Below are 16,545 nucleotides of genomic sequence, written 5' to 3'. Positions count from 1 at the left end.
CACACACACACACTAACACACACACATTGCTAGCCTGCTTTGTAAAAGGCATCTTCATCCGCCTAGCATTGTGTCATTGATGTGGTAGATGTCAGTAGTAGTGAACTGACTATACTTCTCTCTGTGCTCAATCCATATTCCCCACCACTAACGTGTGTGTGTGTGTGTGTGTGTGTGTGTGTGTGTGTGTGGTTTGCCCCTCCAGTTTGCGTGGACCCATGTAACCCTCCTGATCGTGGTTACACAGTCTCACCTAGTCATTCAGAACCTGTTTGAAGGAATGATCTGGTAAGAAACACACACCACATACTCACACACATGCACACAGGGCTCTACAATGCGACCCGTTTACTCACAAAATATTTTGCTGTGCGACCTGACATTTTTATTTAGGAGCCCCAGTGCACCAGATTCTAGCTTTATTACGCCAAATATTTGTCATTGTGCGCCTACATTTTCCAACTTAGGTCACATGCTCCTTGTAAAAAAGGTCAGCGTAGAGCCTTGACAAAGCATCAGTGTTTCTGGTCACATAGAAACGTTGCGCCCAGACAGACCAGGGCCCGTATCCACAAAGAAACGTCTCGCCCAGACAGACCAGGGCCCATATCCACAAGGAAACGTCTCGCCCAGACAGACCGGGGCCCGTATCCACAAGGAAATGTCTCGCCCAGACAGACCAGGGCCCGTATCCACAAGGAAACGTCTCGCCCAGACAGACCAGGGCCCGTATCCACAAGGAAATGTCTCGCCCAGACAGACCAGGGCCCGTATCCACAAGGAAACGTCTCGCCCAGACAGACACGGGCCCACACAGAAACGTCTCAGAAAAGGTCCTAAGAATCCTGCTTTAATCCTAAATAAACTCTCAGCCCAGAGTAGGTTTTAGTGTGACGTTAAAACACTGCCCGCACTAACTCTAAGCCAGGAGTAAAACTTAATGAGTTGATTTATCTCAACTGGTTAAACGGCAGTTTAAGGAAGATAGTGATGACGCTCATTGACGTTGGTTATTCCCCACCAACCGCGATGAGGCATTGCCAGCTGTGAATTCTATGGCACGTTTCAGACACCTAGACAATGTGGCTGTACTTCATAATGTTGTCATGGTGAAACGTTTGAGATCATTTCCTCCAGACACCATCACTTCTCTTAATTATCGCCTAATATGATCGCATGCATAATTATTATGATTATTTTTTAACCAATTCTGATGGTTGGTGAAAGCAGAATTTCAACAATTTTACCCATATTACCGTCGGCATCAAGTCACTTGCATATAACGTTTGAAAGGTCTATCATTTTCATCGAACATTAACCCTAGATCAGGGGTTCCTAAACTTTTTCACTCAGGGGGGGGGCCCTTCCAGCATATGGGGAACACCCCCCCCCCCCCCCCCCACCCTCATGCCACTGTTCATGACACAAACGGTTCAAACCGATCTTGTTGGTGAAGAGAATGTTGCACGTTTTAAAGCTTATTTCCTGAAATTCTACACATTTTGTCATGGGGTGCAAAGAAAATGTTGCAGTTTTAAAGCAGTAGTCTACCGGGTATGTTACGGTAGGGTGGTAGTCTACCAGGTATGTTACGGTAGTCTACCGGGTATGTTACGGTAGGGCGGTAGTCTACCAGGTATGTTGCGGTAGGGCGGTAGTCTACCAGGTATGTTGCGGTAGGGCGGTAGTCTACCGGGTATGTTACGGTAGGGCGGTAGTCTACCAGGTATATTGCGGTAGTCTATCGGGTATGTTACGGTAGGGTGGTAGTCTATCGGGTATGTTACGGTAGGGCGGTAGTCTACCAGGTATGTTACGGTAGGGCGGTAGTCTACCAGGTATGTTGCGGTAGTCTTCCGGGTATGTTACGGTAGGGCGGTAGTCTACCAGGTATGTTGCGGTAGTCTATCGGGTATGTTACGGTAGGGCGGTAGTCTATCGGGTATGTTACGGTAGGGCGGTAGTCTACCAGGTATGTTGCGGTAGTCTGCCGGGTATGTTACGGTAGGGCGGTAGTCTACCAGGTATGTTGCGGTAGTCTACCGGGTATGTTACGGTAGGGCGGTAGTCTATCGGGTGTGTTACGGTAGGACGGTAGCCTACCGGGTATGTTACGGTAGGACGGTAGCCTACCGGGTATGTTACGGTAGGGTGGTAGACTACCAGGTATGTTGCGGTAGGGTGGTAGACTACCAGGTATGTTGCGGTAGAGCGGTAGACTACCAGGTATGTTGTGGTAGACTACCAGGTATGTTGCGGTAGGGTGGTAGACTACCAGGTATGTTGCGATAGGGTGGTAGCCTACCAGGTATGTTACGGTAGAGTGGTAGCCTACCAGGTATGTTCCGGTAGAGTGGTAGACTACCAGGTATGTTACGGTAGGGCGGTAGCTTACCGGGTATGTTACGGTAGGACGGTAGCTTATCGGGTATGTTGCGGTAGTCTACCAGGTATGTTGCGGTAGGGCGGTAGTCTACCAGGTATGTTGCGGTAGTCTACCGGGTATGTTACGGTAGGCCGGTAGTCTACCAGGTATGTTCCGGTAGAGTGGTAGACTACCAGGTATGTTACGGTAGGACGGTAGCTTATCGGGTATGTTGCGGTAGTCTACCAGGTATGTTGCGGTAGGGCGGTAGTCTACCAGGTATGTTGCGGTAGTCTACCGGGTATGTTACGGTAGGCCGGTAGTCTACCAGGTATGTTACGGTAGGGCGGTAGTCTACCAGGTATGTTGCGGTAGTCTACCGGGTATGTTACGGTAGGGCGGTAGTCTACCAGGTATGTTGCGGAAGTCTATCGGGTATGTTACGGTAGGGCGGTAGTCTATCGGGTATGTTACGGTAGGGCGGTAGTCTACCAGGTATGTTGCGGTAGTCTGCCGGGTATGTTACGGTAGGGCGGTAGTCTACCAGGTATGTTGCGGTAGTCTACCGGGTATGTTACGGTAGGGCGGTAGTCTATCGGGTATGTTACGGTAGGGCGGTAGTCTACCAGGTATGTTGCGGTAGTCTATCGGGTATGTTACGGTAGGACGGTAGCCTACCGGGTATGTTACGGTAGGGTGGTAGACTACCAGGTATGTTGCGGTAGGGTGGTAGACTACCAGGTATGTTGCGGTAGAGCGGTAGACTACCAGGTATGTTGTGGTAGACTACCAGGTATGTTGCGGTAGGGTGGTAGACTACCAGGTATGTTACGGTAGAGTGGTAGCCTACCAGGTATGTTCCGGTAGAGTGGTAGACTGCCAGGTATGTTGCGGTAGGGCGGTAGCTTACCGGGTATGTTACGGTAGGGCGGTAGCTTACCGGGTATGTTACGGTAGGGCGGTAGCTTACCGGGTATGTTACGGTAGGGCGGTAGCTTACCGGGTATGTTACGGTAGGGCGGTAGTCTACCAGGTATGTTGCGGTAGTCTACCGGGTATGTTACGGTAGGGCGGTAGTCTACCAAGTATGTTGCGGTAGTCTATCGGCTATGTTACGGTAGGGCGGTAGTCTATCGGGTATGTTACGGTAGGGCGGTAGTCTACCAGGTATGTTGCGGTAGTCTGCCGGGTATGTTACGGTAGGGCGGTAGTCTACCAGGTATGTTGCGGTAGTCTATCGGGTATGTTACGGTAGGGCGGTAGTCTATCGGGTATGTTACGGTAGGGCGGTAGTCTACCAGGTATGTTGCGGTAGTCTATCGGGTATGTTACGGTAGGGCGGTAGTCTATCGTGTATGTTACGGTAGGGCGGTAGTCTACCAGGTATGTTGCGGTAGTCTATCGGGTATGTTACGGTAGGGCGGTAGTCTATCGGGTATGTTACGGTAGAGTGGTAGCCTACCAGGTATGTTCCGGTAGAGTGGTAGACTACCAGGTATGTTGCGGTAGGGCGGTAGCTTACCGGGTATGTTACGGTAGGACGGTAGCTTATCGGGTATGTTACGGTAGGGCGGTAGCTTACCGGGTATGTTACGGTAGGGCGGTAGTCTACCGGGTATGTTACGGTAGGACGGTAGCTTACCGGGTATGTTACGGTAGGGCGGTAGTCTACCGGGTATGTTACGGTATATTGAATCTGTATGTAAGCGGTGTCTATAACCACTAAACAGTTTTTTCAAATCTTTGACAATGTTTACATCTTGTTGTTGTTGTTTTCCAGGTTCATCGTCCCCATCTCCATAGTGATATGCAATGACATAATGGCCTACCTGTTTGGTTTCTTCTTTGGCAGAACGCCACTCATTAAGGTACACTTATATTATATATATATATATATATTATAAACTGGGTGGTTTGAGCACTAAATGCTGATTGGCTGATAGCCGTTGGTATATCAGACCGTATGTGACAGAGCATTTCCTTGTACTGCTGTAATTAGGTTGGTAGCCAGTTTATAATAGCAATAAGGCATCTGGGGACTTTGTGGTATATGGCCAATACACCACGGTTGATGGCTGTATCCCGGGACTCCGTGTTGTGTCGTGCCATGAACAGCCCTTAGCCGTGGTATATTGGCCATATAATACCACAAAGCCCCGAGATTCCCTATTGCTTAAATATATGACGTGTTTGTACCAGGGTCACTTTGGGCCCAATTCCACCCTAATCCCAGTCCATCCACGAAGAGAAGAGGAGCTCCTAAAACCAAGAAGAGGAGCTCCTAAAACCAAGAAGAGGAGCTCCTAAAACCAAGAAGAAGAATACTTTATTGGACATTCTTGCAATGAGTCTTTTTTTGCTTAAACCCAACCCCTCCACGCACACACATACACGCACGCACGCACACACACGCACGCACGCACACACATACACGCACTTACGCACACACATACACTCACGCACACACGCACACACACACACACACACACACACACACACACACACACAATGAGAAACAGACAGAGATTCTCAGTATGGCTGTAGGACAGATAGATGACCTTCTTCTTTCCCAGTGAAGATGAGTCACATGTGGCTTGGGGTTAGGGTTGGCACACTGAGGTAAGGCCAGGACAGGCTGGATACTGTCATCCCCTGTGTGAAACGCTATGTCATCCCCTGTGTGAAACGCTATGTCATCCCCTGTGTGAAACGCTATGCCATCCCCTGTGTGAAACGCTATGCCATCCCCTGTGTGAAACGCTATGTCATCCCCTGTGTGAAACGCTATGTCATCCCCTGTGTGAAACGCTATGCCATCCCCTGTGTGAAACGCTATGTCATCTCATGTGTGAAACTCTATGTCATCCCCTGTGTGAAACGCTATGTCATCCCCTGTGTGAAACGCTATGTCATCCCCTGTGTGAAACGTTATGTCATCCCCTGTGTGAAACGCTATGTCATCCCCTGTGTGAAACGCTATGTCATCTCATGTGTGAAACTCTATGTCATCCCCTGTGTGAAACGCTATGTCATCCCCTGTGTGAAACGCTATGTCATCCCCTGTGTGAAACGCTATGTCATCCCCTGTGTGAAACGCTATGCCATCCCCTGTGTGAAACGCTATGTCATCCCCTGTGTGAAACGCTATGTCATCCCCTGTGTGAAACGCAATGCCATCCCCTGTGTGAAACGCTATGTCATCCCCTGTGCGAAACGCTATGTCATCCCCCTGTGTGAAACGCTGTTATTGTATCTGTCTCCACTCAACTCTCAATTCAGTTTCTATACTCCCAGTTCAGGAAGTGGAATTGCAATGAAAAATATATATATATATTTCATGAATTTTAAAATACATAGAGAGAAATAATTGGGCCTAACACGTTCCAAATGAAATGTATATATTTTTTTATTTTCTTACAGCTGTCTCCTAAGAAGACGTGGGAGGGGTTTATAGGAGGCTTCTTCGGGACCCTGGTCTGTGGCTTCATAGTGAGTACTACAGCGCAGTAAAGTTACGATGATAGTGGTCGTACCTTTTTACATTTAGAGCACGGAAATAAAGTGTCCATCCTCACTGATGATCCTCTGCTGTGTTTCTCCTAGCTGGCCTACCTGCTAGCTCAGTTCCAGTACTTTGTATGTCCTGTGGAGTACAACAGCGAGACCAACCGTTTCACCGCGGACTGTGAACCCTCTGACATCTTTGTGATGCAACAGTACACATTTCCCTTCGCTGTCCAGAACGTCCTCACATGGGTAAGGAAATTCCTGAAACGTTCCTAGAAATCCCCAGTTGAAGAATTCAAAATATGGTTTCATGTGCTCCTAGATCTCTTAGACATTAATAGGCAGACTGGTCTGTTACTGGTCTGGTGAGAATGCGAGACCGAGAGAGAGAGTCTGTTACTGGTCTAGTGAGGATGCGAGAGGGAGAGTCTGTTCCTGGTCTGGAGAGGATGTGTGAGAGAGAGAGAGAGAGTCTGTTACTGGTCTGGTGAGGATGGGAGACAGAGAGAGAGAGTCTGTTGTGTGTTCTAGACAGGCAGACTGGTCTGTTACTGGTCTAGTGAGGATGAGAGAGAGAGAGAGAGAGAGAGAGAGAGAGAGAGAGAGAGAGAGAGAGAGAGAGAGAGAGAGAGAGAGAGAGAGAGAGAGAGAGAGAGAGAGAGAGAGAGAGAGAGAGAGAGAGAGAGAGAGAGAGAGAGAGAGAGAGAGAGAGAGAGAGAGAGAGAGAGAGAGAGAGAGAGAGAGAGAGAGAGAGAGAGAGAGAGAGAGAGAGAGAGAGAGAGAGAGAGAGAGAGAGAGAGAGAGTGTGTTACTGGTCTGGTGAGGATGCGAGAGAGAGAGAATCTGTTGTCGTGTGTTCTAGACAGGCAGACTGGTCTGTTGAGGATGGGAGACCGAGAGAGAGAGAGTCTGTTACTGGTCTGGTGAGGATGCGAGAGAGAGAGAGAGAGAGTCTGTTACTGGTCTGGTGAGGATGCGAGAAAGAGAGAGAGAGAGAGAGAGTCTGTTACTGGTCTGTTGAGGATGGGAGACCGAGAGAGTATGTTGTCGTGTGTTCTAGACAGGCAGACTGGTCTGTTACTGGTCTGTTGAGGATGGGAGAGAGAGAGAGAGAGAGAGAGAGAGAGTCTGTTACTGGTCTGGAGAGGATGTGAGAGAGAGAGAGAGTCTGTTACTGGTCTGGTGAGGATGGGAGACAGAGAGAGAGAGTCTGTTGTGTGTTCTAGACAGGCAGACTGGTCTGTTACTGGTCTGGTGAGGATGTGAGAGACAGAGAGAGAGAGAGAGTCTGTTACTGGTCTGGTGAGGATGTGAGAGACAGAGAGAGAGAGAGAGTCTGTTGTCGTGTGTTCTAGACATGGTCAATACTGAGTTGTTGTGTGTTCTAGACATGGTCAATACTGAGTTGTTGTCGTGTGTTCTAGACATGGTCAATACTGAGTTGTATTTACTAATACATAGTGGTACTTGTTTTAGTGAGTCCAATCGGAAACCCTAAACAACGTGTGTGTCCGTCTCTACAGAAAACGGTGAACCTGTACCCGTATCAGATCCACAGTGTGGTGCTCTCCACCTTCGCCTCTCTGATTGGTCCCTTTGGAGGATTCTTCGCCAGCGGCTTCAAGCGAGCGTTCCAGATCAAAGTGAGAGAACACACACAGGCTGGCGTAGGGTGATCTCCATGGATACCTTAAAGACACAATCTGTGATTTCTCTGTAATAACTTATCTATCTCTCGCTCTCGCTCGCTCTCAGGACCTTCTCTGTAATAACTTACAGTGGGGCAAAAAAGTATTTAGTCAGCCACCAATTGTGCAAGTTCACCCACTTAAAAAGATGAGAGAGGCCTGTAATTTTCATCATAGGTACACTTCAACTATGACAGACAAAATGAGAAAAAAAATCCAGAAAATCACATTGTAGGATTTTTTATGAATTTATTTGCAAATTATGGTGGAAAATAAGTATTTGGTCACCTACAAACAACCAAGATTTCTGGCTCTCACAAACCTGTAACTTCTTCTTTAAGAGGCTCCTCTGTCCTCCACTCGTTACCTGTATTAATGGCACCTGTTTGAACTTGTTATCAGTATAAAAGACACCTGTCCACAACCTCAAACAGTCACACTCCAAACTCCACTAAAAAGCGTATCTCTCGCTCGCTCTCAGGTCCTTCTCTGTAAAAACTTCTCTCTCTCCTGTCAGGACTTTGCAGACACCATCCCTGGTCACGGGGGCATCATGGATCGCTTTGACTGTCAGTATCTGATGGCTACATTCACTCACGTTTACATAGCCAGCTTCATCAGGTAAGCTTCGTCACTTTAAAGTAGCCAGCTTCATCAGGTAAGGGTCATCACTTTAACCTAGCCAGCTTCATCAGGTAAAGGTCATCACATTCACCTAGCCAGCATCATCAGGTAAGGGTCGTCACATTCACCTAGCCAGCATCATCAGGGAAGAGTCGTCACATTCACCTAGCCAGCATCATCAGGGAAGGGTCGTCACATTCACCTAGCCAGCATCATCAGGGAAGGGTCGTCACATTCATCTAGCCAGCATCATCAGGGAAGAGTCGTCACATTCACCTAGCCAGCATCATCAGGTAAGGGTTGTCACATTCACCTAGCCAGCATCATCAGGTAAGGGTTGTCACATTCACCTAGCCAGCATCATCAGGTAAGGGTCGTCACATTCACCTAGCCAGCATCATCAGGGAAGAGTCGTCACATTCACCTAGCCAGCATCATCAGGGAAGGGTCGTCACATTCACCTAGCCAGCATCATCAGGGAAGGGTCGTCACATTCATCTAGCCAGCATCATCAGGGAAGAGTCGTCACATTCACCTAGCCAGCATCATCAGGTAAGGGTTGTCACATTCACCTAGCCAGCATCATCAGGTAAGGGTTGTCACATTCACCTAGCCAGCATCATCAGGTAAGGGTCGTCACATTCACCTAGCCAGCATCATCAGGGAAGGGTCGTCACATTCACCTAGCCAGCATCATCAGGTAAGGGTCGTCACATTCACCTAGCCAGCATCATCAGGGAAGGGTCGTCACATTCGCCTAGCCAGCATCATCAGGTAAGGGTCGTCACATTCACCTAGCCAGCATCATCAGGGAAGAGTCGTCACATTCACCTAGCCAGCATCATCAGGGAAGGGTCGTCACATTCACCTAGCCAGCATCATCAGGTAAGGGTTGTCACATTCACCTAGCCAGCATCATCAGGTAAGGGTTGTCACATTCACCTAGCCAGCATCATCAGGTAAGGGTCGTCACATTCACCTAGCCAGCATCATCAGGGAAGGGTCGTCACATTCACCTAGCCAGCATCATCAGGGAAGGGTCGTCACATTCACCTAGCCAGCATCATCAGGTAAGGGTCGTCACATTCACCTAGCCAGCATCATCAGGTAAGGGTCGTCACATTCACCTAGCCAGCATCATCAGGGAAGAGTCGTCACATTCACCTAGCCAGCATCATCAGGGAAGGGTCGTCACATTCACCTAGCCAGCATCATCAGGTAAGGGTCGTCACATTCACCTAGCCAGCATCATCAGGGAAGGGTCGTCACATTCACCTAGCCAGGAAGATTCCCTCGCAGCTTATAATGCAAGTTGTGGTGATATAGGCTCTGCTCCTTCAGGGTAGATCACTGCTAAAGCAAAGCATGAATATAAAATATCTTACAGACAGTGACCCATACCAATCCCCCAAAACACCAGAACCTTATGCCAGATGACTGTGTAGCTATGCCAGAGCACTGTTTGGATACAGTTGAAGTCAGAAGTTTACGTACACCTTTGCCAAATACATTTAAACTCCGTTTTTCACAATTCCTGACATTTAATCCTAGTACAAATTCCCTGTCTTAGGTCAGTTAGGATCACCACTTTATTTTAAGAATGTGAAATGTCAGAATAATAGTAGAGAATGATTTATTTCAGCTTGTATTTCTTTCATCACATTCCCAGTGGGTCAGAAGTTTACATACACTCAATTAGTATTTGGTAGCATTGCCTTTAAATTGTTTAACTTGGGTCAAATGTTTTGGGTAGCCTTCCACAAGCTTCCTACAATAAGTTGAGTGAATTTTGGCCCATTCCTCCTGACAGAGCTGGTGTAATGGAGTCAGGTTTGTAGGCCTCCTTGCTCGCACACACTTTTTCAGTTCTGCCCACAAATTTTCTATGGGATTGAGGTCAGGGCTTTGTTATGGCCAGTCCAATACCTTGACTTTGTTGTCCTTAAGACATTTTGCCACAACTTTGGAAGTATGCTTGGGGTCATTGTCCATTTGGAAGACCCATTTGCGACCACTGATGTCTTGAGATGTTGCTTCAATATATCCACATAATTTTCTTTCCGCATGATGCCATCTATTTTGTGAAGTGCACCAGTCCCTCCTGCAGCAAAGCACCCCCACAACATGATGCTGCCACCCCGTGCTTCACGGTTGGGATGGTGTTCTTCAGCCTGCAAGCTTCCCCCTTTTTCCTCCAAACATAACGATGGTCATTATGGCCAAATTGTTCTATTTTTGTTTCATCAGACCAGAGTACATTTCTCCAAAATCTTTTTCCCCATGTGCAAACCGTAGTCTGGCTATTTTATGGCGGTTTTGGAGCAGTGCCTTCTTCCTTGCTGAATGGCCTTTCAGGTTATGTCGATGTTGGACTCATTTAACTGTGGATATAGATACTTTTGTACCTGTTTCCTCCAGCATCTTCAAGGTCCTTTGCTGCTGTTCTGGTATTGATTTGCACTTTTCTCACCAAAGTACGTTAATCTCTAGGAGACAGAACGCGTCTCCTTCCTGAGTGGTATGACAGCTGCGTGGTCCCATGGTGTTTATACTTGCGTACTGTTTGTACAGATGAACATGGTACCTTCAGGCGTTTTGAAATTGCTCCCAAGGATGAACCAGACTTGTGGAGGTCTTGGCTGATTTCTTTTGATTTTCCCGTGATGTCAAGCAAAGAGGCACGGAGTTTGAAGGTAGGCCTTGAAATACATCCACAGGTACACCTCCAATTGACTCAAAGTATGTCAATTACCCTCTAAAGCCAAGACATAATTTTCTGGAATTTTCCAAGCTGTTTAAAGCCACAGTCAACTTAGTCTATGTAAACTTCTGACCCACCGGAATTGTGATACAGTGAATTATAAGTTAAATAATCTGTCTGTAAACAATTGTTGGAAAAATGACTTGTGTCATGCACAAAGTAGATGTCCTAACCAAATTTTAACCACGTTTTATGTACTATTAACTACAATGACCATAATCCTTTGCACGCCTGCTACATAAGGAACAGAATAATGCACAATCAAGAGGGGATACATAGAGACAAATTGCTTTGAGGTATCGCTACCTGAAAATATGTGATCTAAGTGATTTGATAGTTGGCATTCAGCAGTCATAAAAGTATACCTTATTTACTGTGAAGAACTACTAAAATAGTGATTTTTGTCAGACAGCAGCTCTATAGAGATGAGATGATGACTTGGAATGAAATAATAAAGTAATCAAATAAAACTAATGTAATATACGCCATAACATAACGGGGCGGCAGGGTAGACTAGTGGTTAGAGAGTTGGACTAGTAACCGGAAGGTTGCAAATCCCCGAGCTGACAAGGTACAAATCTGTCGTTCTGCCCCTGAACAGGCAGTTAACCCACTGTTCCTAGGCCGTCATTGAAAATAAGAATTTGTTCTTTAACTGACTTGCCTAGTTAAATAAATAAAAAATCACTGTAATATTGTATTAAAGTAATGTTAATAAGCAGTAATGGGTCAGTCACTATACCATGATGGGACTTTTATTTTATTCTGTGTTACAGCATTCAATGTTTGCCAAAAATTATTGAAATATAAATTGGGATTCTTAAAATAAATAAAAACTAACTGAAACCAAACTGACTTCAAAAATAATTAATGACATGTGATGTCTGTGTTCCAGGGGTCCCAACCCTAGCAGCTGTTTATATTATAATATGTTAATGTTATGTCTGTGTTCCAGGGGTCCCAGCAGCTGTTTATATTACAATATGTTAATGTTATGTCTGTGTTCCAGAGGTCCCAACCCCAGCAAGGTGTTACAGCAGCTGTTGGTCCTGCAGCCAGAGCAGCAGCTCAGTATATTCAACGCCATGAGAGACCGCCTGAGAGACAGGGGAATACTGCCCCCTGTTGCCATGTAGTACACACACACACACACACACACACACACACACACACACACACACAGAGAGAGAGTGTGTCCGAGAGAAATTTTATTTTGGCTGCTTGTGTGTTACTAGATTTACACATCTAGTTTTTCTGGATCTATGTCATGTAATGCGAGAGGGGGAAAAAATGGCACCGCAGCCATTTTGGGACGGGGTGTAGATGACCACACACGGCAATCATCTTTTTTTGGTGATTTTCTACCTTCTTCCAGAAACTCTTCTGAACAACGACTGTTTTGTTTTTCTTGTTCTTTTAACCAGTCCTCATTACTGTGAACTAAGGTGTTGCTCCCAACAACAAGACGTTACCTTTTACAAATAACAACAAAACTTTCGCGACTTTACATGTACCACTGGGACCTGCACGAGCACCTGCACCTGCACCAACAAACTACAGTAAGCCAATGTAATGCTACCATGCTAACTAGCGGCAGCAACATTTTAAAGACTAAAGGCTGCGTTGCTCTGAAGAAACAACGATCCTAGTTAAGAACGCATGTGGTTTGTATCATAGCGTACTGTAGGGGACAGTGACTGGCGGTCACCCTGTGGATGGATGGAGATTATTACAGTGATTTTATCCGAACTGAAGGAAGACACAGGGCAGGATACCAGTTTATCCTGGGTTGGTGTTGGCTTGGAGCAACAGCAGGGTCTTATTCACTAGAAGAAAAACGGACCGGAACAGGGAGGTACTGACCTGAATTTGTCCAATTTAGAAACGTCTGTTTTCTGTTGCATAATGTTTTGCTAAAGTGTGCACTAATGAACTTTTTTTGGGCGCTGCCCTAATATGTTGAAGATACTAAACACACTTGACTTGGGCACGGTGTTTATTTAATGATAGTATGTATCTGTCTATATCAGAGATGATGGTCTTCACGTCAACGTGACGTATACGACAATAATACGATCTAAAACGTTTAAGCATGTTCCTAAGTCCTATCGTTCATTACAACTGAAATAAGCTATTTTTCTTCTGAAGAGGTTTTAGTTTCTAGATTGATCTACTGTTAGGTATTGGAACTTCACCTCGCGCTATAATGCACACTACCATTCAAACGTTTTTCTTTATCTTTTACTATCTTCTACATTGTAGAATAATAGTGAAGACATCAAAACTATGAAATAACACAGTAATCAAAAATGTGTTAAACAAATCAAAATATAATTTATATTTGAGATTCTTCGAAGTAGCCGCCCAGTGCCTTGATGACAGCTTTGCACACTATTGGCATTCTCTCAACCAGCTTCATGAGGTAGTCACCTGGAATGCATTTCAATTAACAGGTGTGCCTTGTTAAAAGTTCATTTGTGCAATTACTTTCCTTCTTAATGCGTTTGAGCCAATCAGTTGTGTTGTGACAAGGTAGGAGTGGTATACAGAAGACAGCCCTATTTGCTAAAAGACCAAGTCCATATTATGGCAAGAACAGCTCAAATATGCAAAGAAAAAGTACAGTCCATCATTACTTTAAGACATGAAGGTCAGTCAATCCGGAACATTTCGAGAACTTTGAAAGTTTCTTCAAGTGCAGTCAACTGTTCAGAGGAGACGGAGTGAATCAGACCTTCATGGTCGAATTTCTGCAACAACAAAAAAACACTACGAAAGGACACCGATAAGAAGAAGAGACTTGCTTGGGCCAAGAAACAAGAGCAATGGACATTAGACCAGTGGAAATCTGTCCTTTGGTCTGATGAGTCCAAATTTGAGGTTTTTGGTTCAAACCACCGTGTCTTTGTGAGACGCAGAGTAGGTGAACGGACGATCTCTGCATGTGTGGTTCTCACCGTGAAGCATGAAGGAGGTGGTGTGATGGTGCTTTTGCAGGTGACAGTCTGTGATTTACTTCACAGAATTCAAGGCACACTTAACCACCATGGCTACCACTGCATTCTCCAGTGAAACGCCATCCCATCTGGTTTGTGCTTAGTGGGACTATCATTTGTTTTTCAACAGGACAATGACCCAACACACCTCCAGGCTGTGTAAGGGCTATTTGACCAAGAAGGAGAGTGATGGAGTGCTGCATCAGATGACCTGGTCTCCACAATCACCTGACCTCAACCCAGTTGAAATGGTTTGGGATGAGTCGGACCGCAGCGTGAAGGAAAAGCAGCCGCCAACAAGTGCTCATCATATGTGGGAACTCCCAAGACTGTTGGAAAAGCATTCCAGGTGAATCTGGTTGAGAGAACACCAATAGTGTGCAAAGCTGCCTTCAAAGCAAAGGGTGGCTACTTTGAAGAATCTAAAATAAAATATATTTTGGTTACAACGTGATTCCATGTGTGTTATTTCATAGTTTTGATGTCTTCACTATTATTTTACAATGTAGAAAATAGTAAAATAAAATAAAAATCCTTAAATGAGTAGGTGTGTCCAAACTTTTGACTGGTAGTGCATTTCTGTAGGTATGGATCACTGTAAACAAATGCAGAACAATTACAGTAATTTTCAAAATAACGAGCTACATTTCAAGAAATCCTAGTTGTAATATTCCCCAAAAATCGGGAGGGAATAAGCAAGAAATCCGATATCCTCCAACCGGGATTTCTGGGAATTTGGGGAAAGTTACCAGAATTTGGCAACTATAGCAACCAGCATTACACTGTGTACATATCTCCAATGTATTACTGTACATAAGAATATCATATCTGAACAAAGACTTAAATATCAAATCTTTAAACTATGAAAACTATATGCAAAATAACCATCCAATGGGACGTTATTATTTATCTGTGGCAATAGCATTAATAAACTGTGGTTGAATAGGTAGCTAGGTGGGAAGGGGGTCTAATCTTTTTTTTTGGGGGGGGGGGGCATCTATTAACATATAAGGTGAACTGGTGGCTGCTGATGTGAGAATGTCTGAGGTAACTTAAACTTGAGATTGTGAAAGATTATCATTTTTTAACAACCTTTTTCTGTCTAGCCTTTTTAACCAATTATTTGAGTTGCACTATAGTTGATTGTCCATCTCTCTTCAGCTGACCTGAACCATTCAACTGTTCCAATATTCCTATTATTTTTCTTACCAGACTCGATCTTTTGTAAAAAAAAAAATGTTGTAGAAAATAACATTTTAGAAGTCTACTTATTTGTTGTATTGCTCATAAAGGGGTTGGTATTGAGATAATTTGGTAACATTTCATGTTATGATTGCAGTGTGAGGCGAATTACAGTGCGTGTACACACACACACTCAGTGGCCAGTTTATTAGGTACACCACATAAATGCTTTGCTCCTACAGTGAGTCAAGTGGATGTGGTTTCCTATATAAAGGAATCAGACAGGCATCGAGACATTGTTACTGTTCCATTGACCGTTAGAATGGGGGAAAACTAGTGACCCAAGTGACTGGGCGTGGTGTGATCGTTGGTTCCAGTATCTCGGAAATGGCCGGCCTCCTGGGTTTTTCCACTCGCGACAGTCAGCGGGAGTCCTGCGGACGAAAACAGCTTGTTGAAGAGAAAGTCGAAGGAGAATGGCAAGAATCGTGCAAGTGAACAGGCGGGCAAATAACAGGCACAGTATAACAGTGGTTTGCTGAACAGCATCTTGGAACGCACAACTCTTCGGACCGGGTTCCACTCCAATCAACTAAAAACAACAAGAAGAAGCGGATCCAGCAGGGACGCCATCACCAACACTGGACAACTGAAGAGTGGAAAAACATCGCCTGGTCTGACAAATCCCAGTTCCTGTTGCATCATGCTGATGGCAGGGTCAGGATTTAGCGTAAGCAGCACGAGTCCATGGTCCCATCCTGCCTGGTGTCAACGGTATAGGCTGGTGGTGGTGATGTCGGGAATGTTTTTCTGGCACACGTTAGGTCCCTTGCTGCCAATTTGAGCAAGGTTTCCATGTCCGGAATAATTCAGGCTGTTCTGAACGCAAAGTGGAGTCCAACCTGGTACTAGATGGGTGTACCTAATAAACTGGAAACTGAGTGTATATAAAGTATATTATATTCAGAAGAGTAGCTGTATCTTTCAGAAATGTGGTTGATTTTTGAATCTATAAAGGCATATGGATGGGGCTTCTGTGTTAGGCTGGTATTCAATCAAACACCAATACAGAAAAACCTGCACCGTGGAAAAACATTACCACTTTGCGGAACATGAAAGTCGTGATTTGATAAACAATGTTTACTGGTTGAAAAATAATCAGAAAACAAACTCTCACTCGTTTGAATGATTCAAAGAAAGGGTGTTTTTTTTTGTTGTTGCATTGGAGAGAGAAAAAAAAATCCATCTTGTGTCTTTTGATTGATTTGAATCCAAACCTTCATCTGTTCTGATTAGCAGAGAGAGATTCTTCCAGAAACGTTTACCAAATCACGGTCTGAAACACTTCCTTACTTTGGGGTTTTTACGTATTTATTTCCTCCAGATACATTTTTTTTGTGCTTCCTGGTTTCCTTTCTCATG

At 45.2% G+C, this 16,545-nt stretch overlaps 1 protein-coding gene across 1 annotated transcript in view; it reads left to right on the top strand.

Moving 5' to 3' along the window:
• Positions 1 to 13,271, top strand: part of LOC110536477 (phosphatidate cytidylyltransferase 1) — a 51,963-nt gene extending 38,692 nt beyond the window's left edge. The window contains exons 8-14 of the mRNA XM_036936508.1: positions 206 to 288; positions 4,146 to 4,233; positions 5,786 to 5,854; positions 5,969 to 6,121; positions 7,396 to 7,515; positions 8,078 to 8,181; positions 11,955 to 13,271. Coding sequence (XP_036792403.1) covers positions 206 to 288; positions 4,146 to 4,233; positions 5,786 to 5,854; positions 5,969 to 6,121; positions 7,396 to 7,515; positions 8,078 to 8,181; positions 11,955 to 12,081 — 744 coding nt within the window. The 3' untranslated portion in view covers positions 12,082 to 13,271. The remainder of the gene's footprint in view (positions 1 to 205; positions 289 to 4,145; positions 4,234 to 5,785; positions 5,855 to 5,968; positions 6,122 to 7,395; positions 7,516 to 8,077; positions 8,182 to 11,954) is intronic.
• Positions 13,272 to 16,545: the final 3,274 nt, after the last annotated feature.

Source organism: Oncorhynchus mykiss, chromosome 11, assembly GCF_013265735.2.
Source record: "Oncorhynchus mykiss isolate Arlee chromosome 11, USDA_OmykA_1.1, whole genome shotgun sequence".
NCBI classification, from domain to species: domain Eukaryota; kingdom Metazoa; phylum Chordata; class Actinopteri; order Salmoniformes; family Salmonidae; genus Oncorhynchus; species Oncorhynchus mykiss.
Note: the sequence above shows the minus strand (reverse complement) of the source record. Positions and strands in the feature narration are given on the sequence as shown.